Raw genomic sequence first — 23,516 nt, forward strand, 5'->3', positions numbered from 1 at the left:
AAGTTATAGCCTTTTAGTATTTTTAAAGCACAAATTATCTTAGATATAGCTTAATTTTTAAAAAAATTGAAAATTTTGCAGTTTTAATTCAATATTATTTGTTTATATTATACATTTATGCTTATATAATAATTCTGAAATTGAAAGAATTTGATGTTCCAAAAAGGGGACATGATCTGTTTTAATCATGATGTGAGCTAAGAGCAAAACAAGGATTTAAAATAAAACATCAATGATAAAGCTAAGACAAAATTATAAAACCATGAACATCAGTAGGTCAATCAAATAAGGCATTGTTCTATCTTTCACCATAAACCCTTTGGAAGTTGGTTTTCAAATATTCTAGTAGGACAAACAGTGGAGGACAATGTAGTTCAGGCATGTAAAACTGCCGGCCCGTGGGCTGGATGCGTCACTCCGAAACTGCGCCTACCCCATTGCCGGCAATGGGGAAAAAGTTACAATACGTCATGCGATGCTATAATGCTGTCCTTCCAGCATCTCTTTTCAAAAAGCTTTAAAAAATAGATGATATGGTACTTTCAGTAGCAGTTCAGTGGAACATCTATAACCTCAGCAGTTTCATTTCTATTTACTTTCTTATTAACTTTCTTTTTCAGTCAGGAGTTTCTAACAGTCAGTTTAGCTAGATGCTACAGTTCATATTGGCCATATCTGTTTATTCCACTAGAATATTTACCCTGTTTTTAAAATGTATTTATTTAAAAGCCGGGGCGGGGCATTTTAAATATGTATCTGGGTTGTTTGGAACCACTTTTTTCAATACTCATGATGCTTCCAAACATTCTGGAAAAGAATTATGCAGCAGAATGAAAGTGTCTAAGATCAGAACAGATAACAGAATCACTATTAACCAGTGTATATTTAATACCAGGGATATACTTAAAGTCCAGAAATATAGGCATAATTCTATATTGCAAAAATATTTGTCGCCACACATCTTTACTATTCCATACAAGATCTCCAAATACAGCCCAGACACTATACTACTAACATTATCCCATTCTAAGTGTACTTTAGTACTACTTTTTAAAAATGCCACCATCATGTTAAATTAAAATTCATCAGTGCTAAGAATACAAATATGGTATAGATTTAAAGAATTATGATTAACAGTTTTTAAGTTCTGCATTCTTCTTCATGGGACTTCTGTCTTGTCTATCTTTGGAAAATGCTTCTGATAACTAATTCTAATTTAACCCTTTGGCTGCCATTTGGGAAAGATTTATCACATTTCAGTTAGAGTGCTAGATTAAGATGTTACACTGGCACTGGGGAAAACTACTGTAGTTTGTTCACCTTCAACTCACCATCTATGGAGATTTTCAGTCATCCAGGTCATGGTTGTCCCAAAGGTTCTTTTTCAAAAGGCAACTGGACTTCGTTTTTCCTTGAGGACATTTCGTTTCTCATCCAAGAAACTTCTTCACTTATGATTGAAGTGTTGGATGCAAAGCAAAACATCTTTAAGAAAAACAAAGTCACTTGCCTTTTAAAAAAAATACCCTTGGGACTGGTCACTGGCCAGTCACCCTCTTTTAGTCCAATCTATTTCATAGGATTGTTGCAGTGGGGGACAAATGATAGAAGACAACATCATTATGACAGTTAAAAGTCTTAAAATAAAAAGTGGGGTTTGAATCTAACAAATAACTTACCATGAGCTGCATACTGTCATTTTACTATCTCTGCAGGAGTGTACAGTCTGAATCCATAACTAGAAGCAAACTCCAGAGATTATCAACATATTATAATTTTAATTGACTTGATTAGGTGATAATTTTATTAAATATTTGGGATGAAATGTATAGCAGGACCCTTCAGAACGTGAATGATAAAAGTGAACGGTTGAAATAAAGACATCTCAGCACAATGGAGGGGAAAGCATAAGAAAGTCAGTGTAATTCTGCCCAAATTATACGAGTTGTAAGTTGATATTGAAAATTACTTTAGCCGACTTACACAGTGCTGTTACATTACCTTTTTATCAATACCAATGCTTTCCAAAATCTAAGTGGTTCTTGTTCCTGAATTTGCCAGCCTCATCATATTCTGGAAGACAGTGGAGAGATAACTTAGAGCATCAAGAGGGGAAGATCAGATATAAACCTGACCTCATGTTTCAACTTACACTGTGGTGACTTCACTCTTATTAATGTTGGAGTGCATCCCAGCATTTAGAGTGATTCATTCCATTTTGTAAACTGAATTTTGGCAATAATCAAATTTGCTCCAGAATCCCAATTGACCTCTTCCTGAAAAGGGACTCCATGGATGCAGCTGTATTAGACCACTATCATCTAGTATGCAGCTTTCCCATTCTGGAAAAGGTTGTTGAAAGAATGTTGGGATTTTCAGTGTGCTCTAGATGAGCCAATTTTCTGCATCCTTTTCTGTCTGGATTGTGGCCTGGGTATAGGACAGAACCACATTAGTTGCACTGTTGGATGACCTCTTAGATGTCTCAATATATTTACTTCCATTGACTCCTCAAAAGGTTGAGAATAAGGACTCCTTCTTTTTAATACACAGGGTAGGGCCACTGTAGGGTCTTTCTTTCTTTCTTTCCTCAACTATTTCAATTTATTTGAAGTCATTGGGAGAGGCCAATGTTAGAAACAGGTTGAAACATTCTTTTTTCCAGAATTTTTTGGCATTCTTACCTTGGTTCTAGATGGAATAGCACTTTTCCTGAAAGACCAAACCTATCACTCTATAATGAGTTATGGTTAGTGTTAAGTAGGTAATATTGGAGGCTGTATCTGGGGTGATTTTCTTTGGCTTTGGTTGGTGTGCCAGTTGCAACTCTTTCTGGAGCAGAAATGTTGCCCTAACAAGAGTTTCCCATGTTATTTCGAGGGAGGTTATTGCAGTGTGTTCTATAAGGGACTGTCTGTGAATAATACTTGAAAGCTGTAACTGTACAAAATGTAATAACCCTCTTTTTAATGGGTAAGAATTGCTGTTCATGCATAATACACATGTTCTGGGCTTGCATGAGTTGCCTTAGGTTTCTGTATTTCTATATGGTGGTGGAGAACTACATAAAATAGATGAATACATATATACATACATACATAGAATCTAGTGAGGTTGGTTAAAAATACAATTGGTGTGGTATAATGATTAACGTGCTGGACAGGTCCTTTGGCGAGCCAGATTCAAATAACTACTTGAAAGTGGAGCTTATTATGACTTACAGTACCATAAGAGGACATGTGCAATGTAAATGCAAAATAATAATATGAAAACATTGCTTCTGATTTCCAAATTTTCTCTAACCAGTAGGAGAGTTTTCTACAAAAAGTTTGCTACAGCTTATCTAAAACTTAAACCACTTACAATCCTATGTTTCTAACAAAGAAATAGTCCTTTTATAAGCCATATTTTTCCTGCTTCCTTAAAATACTTACTTGTATGATCCTTTTTTGTTTTTGTCCCAGTGGGAGCACTGGGGGCACTCCCTGAGTTATCTAATGCAGAGCTTTTCAACTTTTTCACCCATTATACCACTTTTAGGATATGGCAACATCCAAGTACCACCAGTCGCCTAGCAAGGTGTCAATAACTTAATGACCCCCCCCAAAGGGATTAAGTGATGAAGTACAGGTAGTCCTCAACTTACAACAGTTTGCTTATTGACTGTTTGCAATTACAATGGCACTGAAAAAAGTGCCCCCCCAAACCACAGCCGAGCAAGACACCGGCCTGCCCGCCTGGTGGCACTCTTTCCCCTGTCCGAGGTTTTCATTGTTGTAAGCATTTCTGTTGAGGATTGGCAGCGAGGGTGGGATGGGGGGTGTTTGGTTTTTGTTCCCCCTGTCTGCTGGGTGGTTGCAGCAGGTTTTGGTCACTTCACATGACTCTGGGACACTGTGACCGTCATAAATATGAATCAGTTGGCAAGCATCTGAATGTAAATCACCCTGGAGATGCTGCAACATTCCAGCTGATCGGTGCTTCTTCTGGGCTCAGCAGAAGTGCCAGGATCAGTGCCGAGCTCCAGCTGGAGCCTGGTGCTGATCCTGGCGCTTCCGCTCAGCCCTGACAGCCCTGCAGCTCCAGCCATCTCTCTCTCAGGCTTGTGCGGTGCTGCCACTGGTTCAGCTCATTTCCCTCCACCGCTACCACTTTTCTAGGATGGTCGTGTACCACCTGCCAGGTGCCAATGTACCACAGGTGGTACCCGTACCACTGGTTGAAAAGCCCTGATCTAATGTTCAAGTAGGTCAGCTGTGAGTCCAACCAACTGAAAAAATATTTCTCTCTTTCCCTCCCCCCCTCTCCCTCTCTCTCTGTCTTCAAACACACATTGGGGGGAAGATAATGGACTCCCATTAAAAAAGGATTACATCTTCCAAATTGTGCTGAACCCAAACTGACAGTGAATCCACAATCCCTGGCCTTGTAAAGTATACATTTCACATGTAACTGTAATGCATGCAGTTGTACAAAATCCAGGATAGAACTTTTCATCATGTCTAAATAATGGAAGGTGCATATTGTTTGAATTACTAACACTCAAAACATTCAGTACAAGTCACTTGACATTAATTTCCTTGGTCAAATGTTTTTTGAAATAAGTCTGTTTTGACAAGCAATTTACCAAGTATCTTTGTAGAGAGAGCTAAGCTTGATGGGTTGTTGCATTAGCTACTTGACATTTGTCCCCAGTCAGACCGGATGCCACATGAAAAATTTACTCTGGCAAAGGGCTCCCAGGAATAAACAGTTCTCTAGTGTGCCTCACAGGGGAATCGACAAGGTGAGCGGAACTTCAACTTGTCACGGATGCACTGTTCTGACGAACATAAGTAGATGCTAATGGCTAAATCGTGACAGAATAAAGTCCCACAACCATATGGCTAATTGCCACAACAATATCTTCAGTGTTATTAATCAAGTTTTCATAGTGTGCCATGATAATTGGAATAATTAGAAGCTGCATAGGCATTGCTTTTTTCTCTCTGTCTCTCACATACACATGCAGACTCTGCAGACAATCATCTAGAAGAACCACAATTTCTATGCTGCATTATTTAGTGCACATTTTTCAGCAAATATGGTAGTTAATTAATGAAGTCACTGTTTTTTTTTCATCTGAATCTTTTATTACCAAGAGGGTTTCTTCAGGAATATGTGGATAATTAAATGAGTCCATTGTCTTCCACCCAAAGTGACTAAATTCCCACCATGCATCTCTGCTAGCTGTAGGCAGTTTATTTTAGAAAACGTATGTCTGTTGTTTTATAAGTCATATGTAAAATAGAATATGACTGCTATCCTACTTATGTTTGCCCTGGAGTAATCCTAATTGAAATCTATGGGACTTGACTCTGAAGTACTTCATTACCCAATCATTCTTTAACAGGCAGCAATATAAAAACTACATGCCAAAACTGTGTTGTAAAATTAATAAATCATACATTAAAATGTAGTGAACTTATATGCAGCTTTGTTTTAAAGATTTTTAATTGCTAAATAGCATTTAAAAAGGTTACATGGCATATTTGTAACACTGCCAAGTGCAACCTAGCAGTTTAGTTTTAGTACTGTAATAGCTCAAGAATGTCAAAAAATATATGCTACATCTTACTAAAGATATAAATAAAGCATTGATTTAGCATATTTTTTTTTGCTTAGGCAAATGCTTAAATCATCATTGCCATACGTTTCGAATGTTTACTAAGTTTTTCAACAATTGTATAAACAGTAAGAAGCCACCCAGGATTTCTTGGGTATATGCATAAATAATTATTCAACTGGTCAGTATAACTGGAAGATTGATGATAATGACTTTATTCATGAATATACGAAGGCATTATTAGCCAAACTAATGGATAGAAATGGACTGCTGTCTGTGGCCTTTTAAGGGCAGCTTACTTTAGTTTCGGAAGTCAATTTAGGCATAACATGAAATATTGTTGTGACAATAAATCCATTCTGCTTTTTGAAAAGTTAGTTTTTCCTTGATCAAGAATTTCCAGAACAATATCCTTCAGAATGTTCTATAGCAGGGGTGTCAAACTGCCAGCCCCGGGCCAGACACATCACACGGAAGCCACACCCACCCCATTGCTGGCAATGGCAAAACAGTCCCGATACGTTGCACGAAGTCACCTGACATCATGAGTTTGACATGTCTTTTCTCTAGGCTTCCTGACAAAGTGGCCTGAGCTACCAAAATTGAAAACAGGCTTTGCTTGAAGCTTAAAGCAGACCTCCCCAACCTAGTGCTATCCAGCTAGTCTGAAAGTACAACTTCCAAAATTCCTAAATAGGATAGTAGGGTGCTTGGTGCTGTTAATTCCAACCCATTGGCAGACCATAAAGCCAGAAAAGTGTGCATCATTAGAATATGTTCTAAAACTGGAGTTAATATTTTAATCAAATATTAGCCTCTATTCTTTCATATCTATTAATGGCTATGCTTTGCAGAAAGCTTTGGAAACCAAGTATGTGCTTTAAATTTGGTTTTGGTAGTTGGTTTTGGGACTAAACAGCTCACCAACAGGTTTTCCTACCACCTTCCTTTATTGCAATGAAAAACAGTCACTTACATGAGAGAAAATAGAGAAATGAATTCATGCAAAACAATTTTCTTTCTTGCCACTTTACTAAGCTGTCTCTACTAGTTGTGGTTCCTTTTGTTTTTGATCACATCTGAGTTCTTTTTCAGGCATTCAGTTTAATGCATATGCGGTTTCCCTCTGAATAGAGAATGATCTGTGCATGCTATTTCCATCCTTTTCTATCCTTGACAATGTGTTCAATTGGGAGTGTGAAGGAGAGATGTAGTCTTGTAGTCTAAATATCAGTACCCCACATGCAAAATTCATGTTGGTATATATTAGATCTGGGACAGCATTTCTTCCATAGTCATGTTATATTGTCTATTAAAATTATAAATACATGTGTATACCTGTCTGAATTGATGCATTCTTTCAGCAACACATCTTTCAATATTCATGAATAAAAATGATGAAACCAAGAGAGATTCCACAATACTAACAGTAGGTGATAAGCAAAATATAATTTTTGCTCTGTTTCAATTTATTTACCCTACTTTTCTTAACAATAATAAGAGTAACCACATTATTATTTTTAAAAGTCTTTTAAAAGAAGATAATGAAAAAAAAACTTAAGAAAGTCATACCATTTTCAAGGAAAAGCAATAATTTTCAAGATTCCATTTTGAATATGGGAGCTTTTTTTAGTTCAGATAAAGCAACCTGAGGCATATTTTATAAATAATGAAAGTTATGAGAACAAAGTGCAACAGGGGAATATGTTACTATGGTTTTATATTATGATGTTTTTACAGAAACAATATTAATCCAAATAAATTGCAAAATTTCCAAGGTGTGTGAATTTTTTTTGTACATTTGTCAGATGAGGATAAGCTAGTTGCCTATAGTCTGGTAAAAATTATGTAATAGCTTTCAACATTAGAGAAACATCAGAACTACATAGTTACTGAGTGCATGTTTAAGGGAGGACGTCTTAAGATTTTTAATAGGAATGTATTAATTAATAAGGGATTTTATTGAATTCGTAAGCTGTTAATATAGTTTGCTTTTCACTATAATAAAGTTGACTTTTTGGAAAACACTGTTTAAGAAGTTATTCATTCCTGAATTCTTTCATTTTCTCTGGGAAGTAAGAAATAAGAAATTATACAAGAATATTTGAGCCTAATCTTTTAAAAAGGGTGAGCTAATAGTCTTGTTGGAGAAATAGTTTAGAACTTGTAGCAGTAATTGACATAGCTTGGATTTTTCATACTATTTCAACATTTTAATCTGCATTATAAAAGAGTATTCATTGAGTTTGGCAACTATCAAAATGCTTCATTTTTGCTGCTTCAAAAATGAAGAAAATTGGGGTAGTATGCCAGTATATGAATTGTATTCTTGAACTATTTTGTATAGTACTATATATTTATACTATTTTTTTCATTATGCTTCTGTTCTAAAAATGTGAACATCAGATTTTACAATGGTACTCAAATCATAGTTTGATAGTATATAGCATTTTTTGTATTTTATTTATTTGTCATACCAGTAATCCAGTTATATATGATTTGTAACTGGAGTCATAAGATATTCCCAGTAATCCTTAATAAAATAATTTCATTGTAAGTTTTAAATAATATTTTAAAGCCATTCTAGAACATTAATATTTCTCTTGAAGGTCATTATTAAACTACCATTTGTAGGTAGTGATTATAAATTGTTTTGATATTAAGGTTTAATTACACAGAAATCATGTGTAAAACATAGGACTGTGCCTTTTAGAAAGGAAATAGTAATAACTATTAATGGGTTTTTTGTTTTTAAAAAAGTCCTTAAGTATTTTAGGCTGATTTGCAATTCTATGTTGGTGTGGTAAATACAAATTATTGTGTTACGAAATGTGATAAAAGGGTACGCTATCTTGAGTATTGCAGTCTGCAGGTGTAGCAGATTTGAGGCTAGAATTAACGGGACAGAACTGTAATTAAACTATACAACCATTCAAAAGAAAGGGATTCCTCTTGTCCAATGGTATCATTAAGTGAAACTTAGATTGTATCTACATATTGGAAAGAACACTATAAGTGTGTTAATTTGTATAAAAACATTCTGACTCAGACATAATTCTTTAGAGCATCTATTTTGTTTTATAGGAAGAGAAAGCATGCTGTAGTCTAGCTATTTAGAGATTTTAGGGGTCCTTGGTTTATTGGATACTACATTGTTGCTGAAAAGGTACAGATAGCAGTTAAAACACAACAATTTTCAATTGTGTGAATTACATATACCCATCAACTCTGTAATCCTTATGATTTCAAAAGCAGAGAAATCCTTTAATTCTCTAATTCTATGAAAATAATAACTTCATTCCAATGCTTAATATTCTCAAGAGACAATTTTTTTTAAAAAAAACCACCAGACTGAGTATCCGCAGTTAATGCCATATAGTAAAATGATACAAAAGAAAATGGAATTTCTGATTTTTAAAAAATTGAATCCTACTATGTCACAACATATTGCCCTTTCCCATCTCACAGAAACAAATATTCTTTTTAGTGTATTAATTTTATCTGTTTTTAGTACAAATTTCACAATCTGTGAATCATAAGTTTGGTGCAAAGAGAAAGATTTCATTCACAGCCTGAGTAATATTTGTAACAGCAAAAAGTAATAATTTCTGTATGATGGTCACCAAGACATAATCTTCCACATCTTGCATGATATAATTAGCAGTAAATTGTGTAAAGATTTGTTGTTTCCTCTTCCTTTTCAAGTTTTCGGAGTTGTGATTTGTAGCATTTGGGAGATATATTGTGTTTGTTTATTTAAATTATATGAAGAATTTTATTATATTTCTGAGTTTTAATTGCATCAGCTATTAGCATAAAACTCAGTTGAAAATTACACCTGCATTGCACTTGCAATGGTTATAACTTGATAATATAAATGTCTACTTAATAACTTGGATTAATACCTTATTAAGCAAAGTATTTGGTTCAGTTTCCTAAGACACCTTTTAAAAGGAAGGCACACTTCATAAACATTTGATCAGTTCCATAACAACTTTTTATAATTGAGCTGATCAGGAATATAAGATTAGTAGGCATACAAACTACCAGTTTAATAGTATTTCAAAAATAGTGTTTAAAACATCTTAATACACTTCTTTATGTAATCAGGTTAATGCAGAATTTGACATTTTCTAAACCATATATAGGCTTACATATTGGGAAGAAGGGGAGGAAATCTACTCTTAGAACTACTTTCATACCAAAAGTTCAAAAATGAATTATCAATGTGTCTCCAGTTATAATTGTGTAAATCCAGTTTAATAATAATAATAATAATAATAATAATAATAATAATAATAATAATAATAATAATAATAATAATAATTTTATTTGTATACCCCCCTTCTCCCGAAGGACTCAGGGCGGTGAACAGGGCAAACATATAAAATACAAGAATACAAAAATTAAAAGAGATTAAACAAAGTGCCCAAAAGCTTACAACAGTAAGTTAAAATAGATTAAAACAATAATAAAACCCAAACCCATCACCCATCAGGCCAGGCCGGCTTGTTCGAACAAGTAGGTCTTCAGATCGCGTCGGAAGGAGCGAAGGTCGGGCGCCATCCGGAGCTCGACCGGCAAACGATTCCATAAATCCGGCGCGCCCACAGAGAAGGACCTCCCCCTGGGGGCCACCAGACGACATTCTCTGACCGGTGGCACCCTGAGGAGGCTCTCTCTGTGGGAGCGCACAGGGCGGAGGGAAGTTGATGCCGGCAGCAGGTGATCCCTAAGGTACCCTAAGAAAGAATGCAGCCAAATGTCTACAAAATCACTGCTTAATTAATTTGTGTGAATCATTCTTCTCAGTCCAGAATGTTTGGGAGCCAAAAAAGCACATGTAAGAAAGCCATATATATATAACGTCAGAATGTGGCTCTTCTCACTGGGGTCAGCTTTAAAACAGGTATAGACATATATGGTAACAGGCTAAGAGTCAACAACAAAATACTTGCAAATGCACATGTTTGATTACTAACATATCTTGCACATCTTTCATTTTTGCTGTGGGGGAAAGAAAGTCTTCTTTTCTCTCTTCCCCCCCCCCAAGTCAAAATCTGACAAGAAAATAGCATATTGTTCCTACCAGCAGTCTAGACTGATCATATGAAAAGGATTTTGACAACAGACCAATATCAAACATCTTATAAAATTACTTAGATAATTTAATCCCAAAGCAAAATGTCCTCAGAAAAAGTTTTAAAAAAACAACCTCAAAATGGCAGCCATCCATCAAGGAGAACCCATTTCCAGAATGTCCTTCCTTCTCCTCCTCCATAATTCTACTGATTAGAATTCCTTTTCTACCTGTTTGACCCTTCTGTCAAGTAATGACCCCCAAACAATACTTATAAACCAAATATTTTACTTCACTTTGCCTAATTATTCCTCAAAGAAAAATATACTGCATTCAGTAAACTGTGTTACAGTAGACAGAAATTTATGGGTTACAATCAGGTTAAATTGTTGATTCAATTTGTGTCTTCCCTCAGTAAAGTAGAATCAAGAATTTTGTATCCAAGTCACAGTTCCCTCAGCAGGCAGACCATCCATTCTCAAGTATGAATCATTGGAAGACAATCCTGTTTTGCTAAATTACTTACCTTTAAATGTTTCAACTGTATGCTAAATTGGTATATCTGCTTCCAGCAAGTCTGAATGTTTCATTTTGTTTTGTTCTTTTCTGTTGCATGGACAGCCAAGCCTCAGTACCATAAGTACCATCCAGGTATCTAATAAATTATTATGAGGGGTTCTTGGTGCTCTCTGAGCTTGTTCATTTTCTTGCAGATGTTTAATTACCCAAACTAGGTAGTATCATCAGTGCTAGTAAGGAGTGTTGTTTGCTATTGGCAAAGAGCACTCCTTACCAGCACTAGTTTTCTAGTTTGGGTAAAGAAACATCTGCAAGAAAACAACCAGGCTCAGAAAGCACTAAAGACCCTTCATGTCAACCCTGAGCTACAGATATTCTCCTTTATTAATAAATTATTATGCATTGGATTTTTCTATAAATTATTATTTCTCATCTGTGATAAGCAGTTTTTGATGTGTTCCTTGGAATTTCGTTCTAGGAGATGGATAAGACTTCTATTTGGACGAGAATTTCTCCTTCAGGACCTTCTTGTTGTGTGGGATGCTTTATTTGCTGACAGCATCACTCTTGATTTAGTTGACTACATTTTCTTAGCTATGTTGCTATATATTAGAGATGCCTGTAAGTATTCCTATTATATCTAAGTCATATGTATAACTTGCTCTTGTACAGTATGCATTATTTTTCTACTTGAAATATAGTATTTAAACTGGAAATAGATGGTATCTAATTGTTAGCATATGAAGGCAATTACATTAATAGTAAAAATCATGTTAATGCTCATATTCCTTCTATGCTCCTTTTCATATACAGAATTCTAAGTAGAATTGCATTATGTAGTGTTCAAAGTAAGTATAGATCGCCACCTTCTGTCAGATATTACAAACTGAGTAAAAATCAGTATTTCATTATTGACATATTTTGCAATTCTTTTCTGTCCTTTTTTCTTTTTATTAACTATTTAATGTCATGTATTATAATTAATTCAGAATGTTTATCATAATTTGAGAATTTATAGAGGAAACTGATTTTTAATTAGATGTTATATGAAATTTGGAGTTGAAAAAAATCTTTCTTAAGCAATTGAGCATAGTAACCTTGGGCAGCTTAGAAGTAAATAAAGGACATTTGTAATCTAACTCAAAATTATCTCAGTTGTTTCATGAACATGCTTAAAAGTACAAGATAAATAAAATAAATAATTAATCTTATTAATTGGACCATCCAGTTTAGGAATCTACTGCCACTATAAATGTAAAAATCCGTAACTTTCACTTCTTCTTCATACACTTCTAAAAAAAAAACAGTGTTCTTTAGTTGACCTGAAGGAGTTACCCAAGCTTCCAAAAAAACCTGTATACACTTTTAGAGAATTTTGAAAACATTTACATTACTTTTTAAAACATATTCTATTGCATCACATTGTTCCATTCTCAACTGTCAGAAAATATGAGGTTGGCTCCAAAAAATGTATGTTGATTTTACCTAAAAATTAGTTCAGCTGCCCTCCATGTAAACCCAGTCCCAGTTAGATGTTTTCTAGAGCATGTTGAATTAATGCTCATACATTTTGTGTATTATAAAAATGTGTTTCTTTTATTTTAAAAAAACACAGCTCAATTCTAGGCTTTTTGCACAATAGTGTTGAAGCAGAGGGTATTGAGTTCAAATCTCTGAACTAACATAATGGAAGCTTGCAAAATGAGTATTTCTTACCCCCATCTCTTACAATGCTAAACAATTCAGAAATTCTTCTATGACAAAGTAGTTGTAGTTTGTGACAGACTTCGAGGGCTTTATACTTTATATTCCTCTCCCAGCTTTATACTCACAATAGGAATAGAGTAGAAATAAGTATAAAGCTAGGAGATGAGTTTATAAAATAGAGCATTACTTAGCAGAAGTAATAGAAGTACTTAAAAGTACAGCACTTCTCAGTTAATATTAGTGATTGGACCATCCAGTTTAAGAATCTACTTATTTCTACTTAATAGAAGTAACTTCTCTTATGTCTGAAGTTGCAGTAATGTTTAAATAAAATAGATATTTGGGAATCACATTTGATGTGAATGGCATACAAGTTGGAAATGAATGTTTCATTGTTTTCTAAAACCCATTAAAAGTACAAACTGCTAAATTTTCTAAAACTTGCCAGGGTATGTTCCAGTAAACACATCCTTAACATATGAAATTCACTCATTTATGTTTACTATAAGCAAGCAAAACTATCTCATCGCTGCCACATTATAAAACTTGAAAGTTTAAAATCTCAGGTACTGCAAAAGGATTTAAAGTTGCCAAGACTAAACTATATTAAATGCAGTATAAGTACCAGGTTGGTGTAATGGTTAAGGTGCTTGACTAGAAAATGAGGGAACATGAGCTCTAGTTCAGCTTTTGGTATGAAAGCCAGCTGGATGGCTTCAGGCTAGTCACATACTACCTCATAGAGTTGTAGCAGTAGGCAAAATGTGAGGTAGAAACATTGTGTACAGTATCTTGAGTGAACAAGGTAAATTTGAAATATAAAACTAACTGAATATATAATAAAAATATCAGTACTGAATTATGTAAAAAGTATTATATTAAAGCAATATTTGTTCCATATACTATAGGAATACTGGTGTATGTAGTCCTATTCAGGAGGTCAACCAGGGAATTTTATGTCCAATATGATTGTTGAATTTCATTCTTCTTATTGCAGATTTCCATAATCATTTTCTAACCGATGTTTAGTATTTCATAGCTAATAAATATGCTCCTTCCCCATTTTTTGAGATGGGGTGAGGTTAAGTGGGATAGTTGAGGAATTACTTCCGTAATTTCTTAGATATATTTTTCCTGTATGCTTGTTGTATTTTTCTCTACTTGCTATAAGGATTAGTCCCATAAATGCTTTTTCCAAAAGGCAACTGGACTTTTTGGGTTGTTCTTTTTCTTTGAAAACATTTCAGTTCTCATCCAAGAAGCTTCTTCAATTCTATTTGGATAAGAAGCAAAACGTGTTCAAAGAAAAATAAAGAAAGTCCATTTGCCTTTTTAAAAAGCACATTTGGACAAGAATGTAAAAAGGGGTTTTTTTTGTAAAAAAAAATATATTCCAGAAACGTAGCTCATTTTATCTGGAAATTAATCCATTTATTCTTTTGTATAATTATATCTGAAGTTCAGTTTGTTATTCAGCATTTTCTAAAAATTCTTCGTTTACTCACATAAATTGTGCTATGATCCTCTAGATTGTTGTCTACATACAAATAACTTGTTTGAACACACAATCCCATTTTTATTTCACTTTTATTTATGAATCTTTGAATGTTCTAATTCAGGTAATTTAAGAAATTGCTAATCCTTAAGAGTCTATGGTGATTCTCAATGACCCAGGTCATGGTTGTTGCAAAGATGCTTTTCCAAAAAGGCAACTTGATTTTCTTGGTTTGCTTTTTCTTTAAAAAAAATTGCTTCTCATCCAAGCAGAAGTGAAGAAGCTTCTTGGATGAGAAGTGAAATGTTTTGAAAGAAAAAAAAAAATCCTAAAATAGTCCAGTTGCCTTTTGAAAAAACACCTTTGATACAATCATGACTTGGATGACTGAGAATCTCCACAGACATTTTTACATTCTTATTTTTAAAGTAGATCAGAAACTTATCAGTTTCTAATAATGTATAAAATTAATACTCCAAAATACATCAGGGTATTATGATAAGCATGAATTAGAAAGTGTGTGTGTGTGTGTATGTGTGTGTAGTTTTATACAATCTAAAAAGATTGTACGTGTCTGACCCATCGCGACCCTATGGACAATGTTCCTCCAGGCCTTCCTGTCCTCTACCATCTTCTGGAGTCCATTTAAGCTCACACCTACTGCTTCAGTGACTCCATCCAGCCACCTCATTCTCTGTCGTCCCCTTCTTCTCTTGCCCTCAATCTTTCCCAGCATTAAGCTCTTCTCCAGTGAGTCCTTCCTTCTCATTAGGTGGCCAAAGTATTTTGAGTTTCAACTTCAGGATCTGGCCTTCTAAAGAGCAGTCAGGGTTGATCTCCTCTAGGACTGACCAGTTTGATCGCCTTGCAGTCCAAGGGACTCGCAGGAGTCTTCTCCAGCACCATAGCTCAAAGGCTTCAATTCTTTGGCGCTCAGCCTTTCTTATGGTCCAACTTTCACTGCCATACATTGCAACTGGGAAGACCATAGCCTTGACTATACGCACTTTTGTTGACAGGGTGATGTCTCTGCTTTTTAGTGTGCTGTCTAGATTTGTCATGGCTTTCCTCCCGAGGAGCAAGCGTCTTTTAATTTCTTGGCTACAGTCTCCATCTGCAGTGATCTTGGAGCCCAGGAAAATAAAATCTGTCACTACCTCCATTTCTTCCCCATCTATTTGCCAGGAATTGAGAGGGCCGGATGCCATGATCTTAGTTTTCTTAATGTTTAGTTTCAACCCAACCTTTGGACTCTCCTTCTTCACTCGCAACAAGAGGCTCTTTAGTTCTTCTGGTACGCCCATCTCTTTAAGAACTTGCCACAGTTTGTTATGATCCACACAATCAAAGGCTTTAGCATAGTCAATGAAGCAGAAGTAGATGTTTTTCTGGAACTCTCTAGCTTTCTCCATGATCCAGCGTATGTTGGCAATTTGATCTCTAGTTCCTCTGCCTCTTCGAAATCCTGCCTGTACTTCTGGTAGTTCTCGATCCACATACTGCTGGAGTCTAGCTTGTAGGATTTTAAGCATAACTTTATTAGCATGAGAAATGAGTGCAATGGTGCGATAGTTTGAACATTCTTTGTCACTGTCTTTCTTTGGAATTGGAATGTAAACTGATCTTTTCCAATCCTATGGCCACTGTTGAGTTTTCCAAATTTGCTGGCAAATTGAGTGTAGCACTTTTACTGCATCATCTTTTAAGATTTTGAATAGCTCAGCTGGAATACTGTCACCTCCACTAGCTTTGTTGTTGCTCAGCTTTTCTAAGGCCCACTTCACTTCACATTCTAGGATGTCTGGCTCGAGGTCAGTGACCACCTCATTGTGATTATCAGGGTTGTTAAGCTCATTCTTGTATAGTTCTTCTGTGTAATTTTGCCACCTCTTCTTAATCTCTTCTGCCTCTGTTAGGTCCCTGCCGTTTTGATCCTTTATCATGCCCATTTTTGCATTAAACGTTCCCTTCATCTCTCCAATTTTCTTGAAAAGATCTCTGGTCCTCCCTATTCTATTGTTTTCTTCCATTTCTTTGCACTGTTCATTTAAGAAGGCATTCTTATCTCTTCTAGCTATTCTCTAGAATTCTGCATTCAGTTGGGCGTATCTTTCTTTTTCTCCCTTGCCTTTTGCTTTCCTCCTTTCCTCAGCTATTTGCAAAGCTTCCTCAGACAGCCATTTTGCTTTCTTGCATTTCTTTTTCTTTGGGATGGTTTTGGTTGCTACCTGTTGTACAGTGTTGCGAACCTCTGTCCATAGTTCTTCAGGCACTCTGTCTATCAAATCTAATTCCTTAAATCTATTTGTCACCTCTACTGTATATTCAACAGGGATATGATTTAATTCATACCTGAGTGGCCTAGTGCTTTTCCCTACTTTCTTCAGTTTAAGCCTAAACTTTACAACGAGAAGCTCATGGTCTGAGCCACAGTCAGCTCCTGGTCTTGTTTTTACTGACTGTATAGAGGTTCTCCATCTTTGGCTGCAGAGCACATAGTCAATCTGATTTCTTTGTTGACCGTCTGGTGATGTCCATGTGTAGAGCCGTCTCTTGGGTTGTTGGAAAAGAGTGTTTGCTATGACCATTGTATTCTCTTGACAAAATTCTATCAACCTGTGCCCTGCTTCGTTTTGTACTCCAAGGCCAAACTTGCCTGTTATTCCGGTTATCTTTTGGCTTCCTACTTTAGCATTCCAATCCCCCATGACGATAAGGACATCATTTTTTGGTGTTAGTTCTATAAGGTGCTGTAGGGATTCATAGAACCGGTCAATTTCATCCTCTTCGGCACTGGTGGTTGGGGCATAGACTTGGACTACTGTAATATTGAATGGTTTGCCTTGGATTCGAACTGAGATCATTCTGTCATTTTGAGGATTGTATCCCAGTATTGCTTTTCCTACTCTTTTATTGACTATGAAGGCTACTCCATTTCTTCTGAGGGATTCTTGCCCGCAGTAGTATACCTGATGATCATCTGAATTAAATTCACCCATTCCTGTCCATTTTAGTTTGCTGATACTTAAGATGTCGATGTTCAGTCTTGTCATCTCTTGTTTGACCACGTCCAGCTTGCCTTGATTCATGGATCTTACATTCCAGGTTCCTATGGAGAAAAAGTCTTTACAGCATCGGACTTTCCTTTCACCACCAGACACATCCACAGCTGAGCGTCCTTTCAACTTTGGCCCAGTCGCTTCATTCTTTCTGGCGCTACTAGTACTAGCCCTCTTCTCTTCCCCAGTAGCATATTGGATGCCTTCCGACTTGAGGGGCTCATCTTCCAGCGTCATATCGTTTTGCCTTTTGGTACTGTCCATAGGGTTTTCATGGCAAAGATACTGGAGTGGGTTGCCATTTCCTTCTCCAGTGGATCACGTTTTTTCAGAACTCTCTGCTATGACCTTTCCGTCTTGGGTGGCCCTGCACGGCATAGCTCATAGCTTCATTGAATTACACAAGCCCCTTTGCCACGACAAGGCAGTAATCTATGAAGGGGGTAAAGACTTTGAACACATTTTAAAATTTTAAAATTAAAATTTCACTTTCTTATTCTTTCCCTCAGAAAATAATTGATGGGCAAAATAATAAAGTAATATGTTAAGAAATCCTTTCTTAAGGGAAGTTCTGTTGATGAGCCTATCCTAGCATAAGTTTTGTAAAGTCTCAGGGAAGAAAAAGATGACAGACATGAGTCATAAGTTCGGAAGAAGTTCTTTGGTAGTAGAACTTTTGTTTACCTAGTCTTATTTTCATTTACTTATAAATGTCTAATGTGTGGCTTTATTTGTAACAAGATTCTTAAGAAAAAAGGGACCATATGTGTGTGTGTGTGTGTGTGTGTGTGTGTGTGTGTGTGTGTGGAAAAACATTGAAATGCTGAATTTTAAGTTAATTATGTATCAAACTTTAGTTACAATGTGTGCTTTGAAAGTATGTTCTGAATTATTTTTGCATACTTCAAACAATATTATCTAAGACTGCACAATATTATAAATATAATAATGTCTGCTCTTTCCTATAAATTGTAACTATCCTACAATTGTAACTATGATCTTTTTGAATTATTGTTTTGAACACCATAGTGCAATCTTGCCCATGTTTGATCAACTAACAAAATAGCCATCCCGGTTTATCTGTCTGTAGATTTGCTTGGTTTTATACATCCTGAAAGATTCACATAAGGCATCTTAAACACAGTTAACTTGTTACAAAAGGTTAGCCATCTTCAGATTTACTCAGATGAATGTTAAAAACTAGCCTTTTACATTACACATAATAAAATAACTAGTTACCAGTTATGCATCCACAGGTAGTATATATTAATTATAAACAAAGGAAAGATACACTACTTTTAAAACCAACAACAACAAGAACAAGGCCAAAATAAACGTAACAATAATATACTCTGGGACTGCACCAAATATATACCTATCTCTCAAGAAACCTATCATCCTAGCCCAAAGCTTGTTTGCTTGTTTGTATGTTACCTTACAAATAATTCAAGGAGACAAGCGTAACAAACATCTTCACCTACTTTCCTTACAACAACAATCCTATGAGGTGAGTTGGGCTGAGAGAGCATGACTGGCTCAGGATCATCCAGCTGCTTTTCATGGTAAAGGCAGGACTAGAACTCACAGTTTCAGTTTTTTAGCCTGGTGCTTTTATCACTACACCAAACAGGTAAGGATATACCTTCAAGGTAAAGGTAAAACCAAGTTTTTAGAGTCTTCCTGAAGACTAAAAGAATTGGGGCCAACCAAATTTTGGAGAAGATATTATTCCAAAGGGCAGGCACCACAACAGAAAAGGCATTGCTGTTATGAGCCTCTCATTCTGTCTAATTCAGGAGTGGAAAATTTGCGCCCCTCCACATTTTCTTAAACCAAAATACTTTATAATTTTTCATGCTAGCTGGGTCTGCTGGAAAGTAGAGTTTAACAATATCTCATAGATCCAGTATTATAATCTAAATTGACAGAGGAAAAGCAGTATGCAGTTAGGTGTCACATACTGCAGTATATTCTATAGTAGCATATTCTAGATCTTCTGATGTAGGAGACTAGAGTTGAAAAAGCATAGGAAAGTGTGACTGACATGTAGACTAATTTGTAAACAAGCATAAGTGAAATTCCTGATTGTCGAGGATCATAATAGGCAAGTATTTCAACTCCTTTCTTAATATGAATATTTTTAATGTTAAAATTTGGGCATGCATTGCTAATGATGCTTTTATAAAATACCACAATATATTTTCAGGAATGCAAATAAATTAGATAAAAAGTAAAGCAAGTTTTACCAAAGCAAATTATATTTATAGCTTACATAATAAAACAAAAGTTTCCCATAGGGTTTAATCCTAGAAATAAATCATTTGACCACCCAAATGCGACCAATTGAATGTATAACTAGGTGTTTATATGTCCATGACAAGCATCATCATCTCTGATTAATCATTTACATGGACTATGAAACATTTTTCTCAAAATTCAATATTCTGAACAAATATATAGGTAATGTAAGAACTAGCATACATTAACAGGCATCATATCATTCATATTGAGTGACCTTAATGCTCGGTATACTGAGAAGAAATGTCTGTCCATGTTATTTCTTAAAAAAAAACATCATAAATACTCTTGTGATTTATTATTCATAATATTTCTATATAGAAAATGTTTTTGTTTTATCAACAAAATATGAGAAGACAACAGTTGCCCAACCATGGAACACTTGAATTTCTGCCTTTAATGTGAAGCCTACTTATTTATTTAAAATATAGTGCCACTCCAATGCCAAAATTGCTAAATTTATCCTAGTTTTACTTATTTTAAGGCCTGTTAGACCCAGAGATCTGTTCATCATATCTCATTCCAAAAATAAATCATTTTCTCCTTCAATTTAAACATCGGGTATTGTTAGTATGTCAGAAATCAATTTGGAATGAAATATTGACCTTGATTTTTGATTGATTGCCATCAGTAATTTTGGTCATAATATTGTGAGCATTTTGAAAAGATGACAGTCAACTCAGATTGGAAATGTTCCTGGTTCAAATCAGTTCAAATAATTATTCTAAAAGAATAATTATTTTAAAAAAATGTTTTTGGGAGTTTTCCTATATCTTTCAAAAATAAATGGAATTATTCTCTTAACTCATCAATTAATTTTTATTTCAGCATTACATAATACAATGCATCTATCAATGTTAATTATGCCTCCTGCTTCTGCCTTAAAAGCTGGGCTAGTAGTTGTTCTCCCGGGCTTCAGACTAGGGTGGGTGAAGCCTTTTATTCCATGAGTGATCTTACAGTCAACCAATATAATAAAAAATAGAAAATCAAAATTCTTAAATCCTTGATTAGGATTTGAATTGTTAAGTTTCCACCTGCCTTAGATTGTGAATCTAACCAGATAACTCACCCATAATAATAACCACAAAGATCCTTGGAAAGGATTTAATAGCTGGACAAAAATATCAAATCTAATTTGGTGACTGTACAACCACCCATGCAAAGTGTTATATATAAAGTTGTGCATAGTTTCATTTGTAAGGAAAAAAATTACAGAAAAAAAGACAGACTACAGGTTAGTATTCTCTAAGGTACAAAATTTCTGGCTGCCATTATCTACTCCGTAGAAACTCTTTTTGCATGTTTAATATATTAATATTTTTTGATGCTGAGGAATGCTTAACATCTGGCATTACTCCTATTTGTTTTCGTTTCAGGCACTGATAAAAGAACAGTTTCTTCTCTGCTTACTTCACAATATAGATTGTATCTTGTAGTTCATTCTTTTATGAAAAATTGATTTGTATTTGCAGCTTTTTCTATTTTTGAAACACTACACAAACATTTCAACATACACAAACACACACATACCAAAAACCCAAAACATTATTTGCAATGACCAAACCAAACAAATAAATTAATTTGGGGTCCAAAGTAAATAAAAGGCTGGGGAGAGGGAGGTTTAATTGCAATTGTATTACATCAATTATTGTTTGAATTTTTTAATGATTACTGGCGGGGAAAGCTGGAGGCATTTTCATATTTTTGTAAAACTTTTTTTGCAGCTGACCTTTACCTATTTACCTTATACCAATTTATCTTTTTTTTTTAGAAATGTTTTATTGATTTTCTGCAATAACAATCCTAGCATGTTGTCGTGGTTCATATATTTTGGGGAAAAAATAGTAGTTAATTAACAGTCAATAATAATTTTTGTAATTCCATAATTAGTATATTAATTAATATATTTATTTGATCTTCCCTTCTCCCAATAGTATTCTCCTTTTTCAGCTTTAAAAGGTAAAGGTAAAGGTTTCCCCGCACATGCGTGCTAGTCGTTTCCGACTCTAGGGGCCGGTGCTCATCTCCGTTTCAAAGCCGAAGAGCCAGCGCTTGTCCGAGGACGTCTCCGTGGTCATGTGGCCGGCATGACTAGACGCCAAAGGCGCACGGAACGCTGTTACCTTCCCACCATAGTGGTCCCTATTTTTCTACTTGCATTTTTACGTGCTTTCGAACTGCTAGGTTGGCAGAAGCTGGGACGAGTAACAGGTGCTCACTCTGCTACGCGGCACTCGGGATTCGACCCGCCAAACTGCCGACCTTCTGATCGACAAGCTCAGCGTCCTAACCCACTGAGTCAAATACAATTCTTAATATTTTCAATGCATAAATGCTTAAATATAAACATTTTTTGTTTCTACAAATAATAGTATGACTTTTTTCTTATCAACTTGTATTTTTATAAAAATCATCTTATTAGTTCATATATCCTATTTTCATAATTCTTTTTTCCCATACATTTTATTGATTTTTTTAAACATAAATCACTTAATAGTTGGTAAACAGTGTGTTTGCTGGGTTTACATTTGTAAAGAAAAATCATTAACAGTTGGTTTCTGTAATTCATAATCCACATTGTACATTTAGTTGATTCCCCTTTTTCCCCAAAATGTCTTCTTTGCAAACCTTGAATTAATACAGTTCATATTATTTTGATAAATAATAGTTACATATATGATTTTTTCCCAATATTCCTAGAAATAATGATCACATCAATATAATATTTATTTTCTATCTAATCATTCTGGTTGCCTTATCTTATATCCTGTTACAGCCCTTATTTAGATTTGTTTCTCCCATAAAGTTCAAAGTATTCTTGCTGGTTAAGATTTTCTCAACAGTTAATTACATTTAAAGATTTACATTCATTTTTCCCATATAAACCATCTCAACACTCTTACATTTCTTAAAGAATAGGTAAAAACAGTATATAAAAGGAAAAGAGAGCTAGAGTAAAGCAAAGTAAAAAGTAAAATACTACTTAAGATATATATTCCTCCTAAGCTAATATATATTCATTCCCAAAATTTCTTATTCTTTTTAACCATAATTAAAAATATATTTAATCTTTAAATATTCCATTTAATGTGTCTAGTCATTTAATCCTTTAACTCTTATTCAAAACATTTTTTTCTTTTTTATACTTTATAATTTCCCTAAACACTTTTAATTATCTAAAACATTTCCTTCATCTAAGCCATTTCAACAGTATTATATTACTTATATCAAGAAATAAAATAAAAAAGGGGAAAAAAGCATACAGTATTATTTAAGGAATTTATCCCTCTTAGAATATAACATATGTATTCAGAATCTTTTCTATTTCTTTTACCATATTCAAACAAATGTTTCTTTTTTATATATTCTCTCTGGTAGATCCCATCATCTATTTTCTTAATTTTCACTTTAATATTTTTCCTTTGACCAGTATCTTTCTTGATCAATGTGTTTTTCTGAATCAAAAAGTTTTTCCATATATTCATGACTGTTGCTGTAGGTATAAGAAGTAAATCGAATAAAGTGTCTTTATATGAGGCTTTTGCCTTTCCATGTTTCTTGAAAATCTTTTTCTTTTTCTCCTTCTTTGCTTCTCTTATCACTTCCTTTCTCTCTGAGGTTTTCAACATCTCTACATTCCATTTTATCCAATCTGGGTTTTTTTGTGCTCAGATTTATTTTGTAGTCTTAAGGGATGAGTTGTTTTTTCCATTTCTTGTAAAATTTTCCCCACTAGGATTAGATCATGTT

The 23,516-nt window shown here is 34.7% G+C and overlaps 1 protein-coding gene across 9 annotated transcripts in view; it reads left to right on the forward strand.

The window, feature by feature from the left end:
- Positions 1 to 23,516, forward strand: part of TBC1D5 (TBC1 domain family member 5) — a 336,845-nt gene that overhangs the window by 249,169 nt on the left and 64,160 nt on the right. For all 9 annotated transcript variants that reach the window (XM_081343522.1, XM_081343519.1, XM_081343516.1 and 6 more), the window contains one exon: positions 11,683 to 11,825. In XM_081343522.1, the coding sequence (XP_081199648.1) occupies positions 11,683 to 11,825 (143 nt within the window). The remainder of the gene's footprint in view (positions 1 to 11,682; positions 11,826 to 23,516) is intronic.

This window comes from Vipera berus (genome assembly GCF_964194415.1).
Source record: "Vipera berus genome assembly, chromosome: Z".
Taxonomy (NCBI): domain Eukaryota; kingdom Metazoa; phylum Chordata; class Lepidosauria; order Squamata; family Viperidae; genus Vipera; species Vipera berus.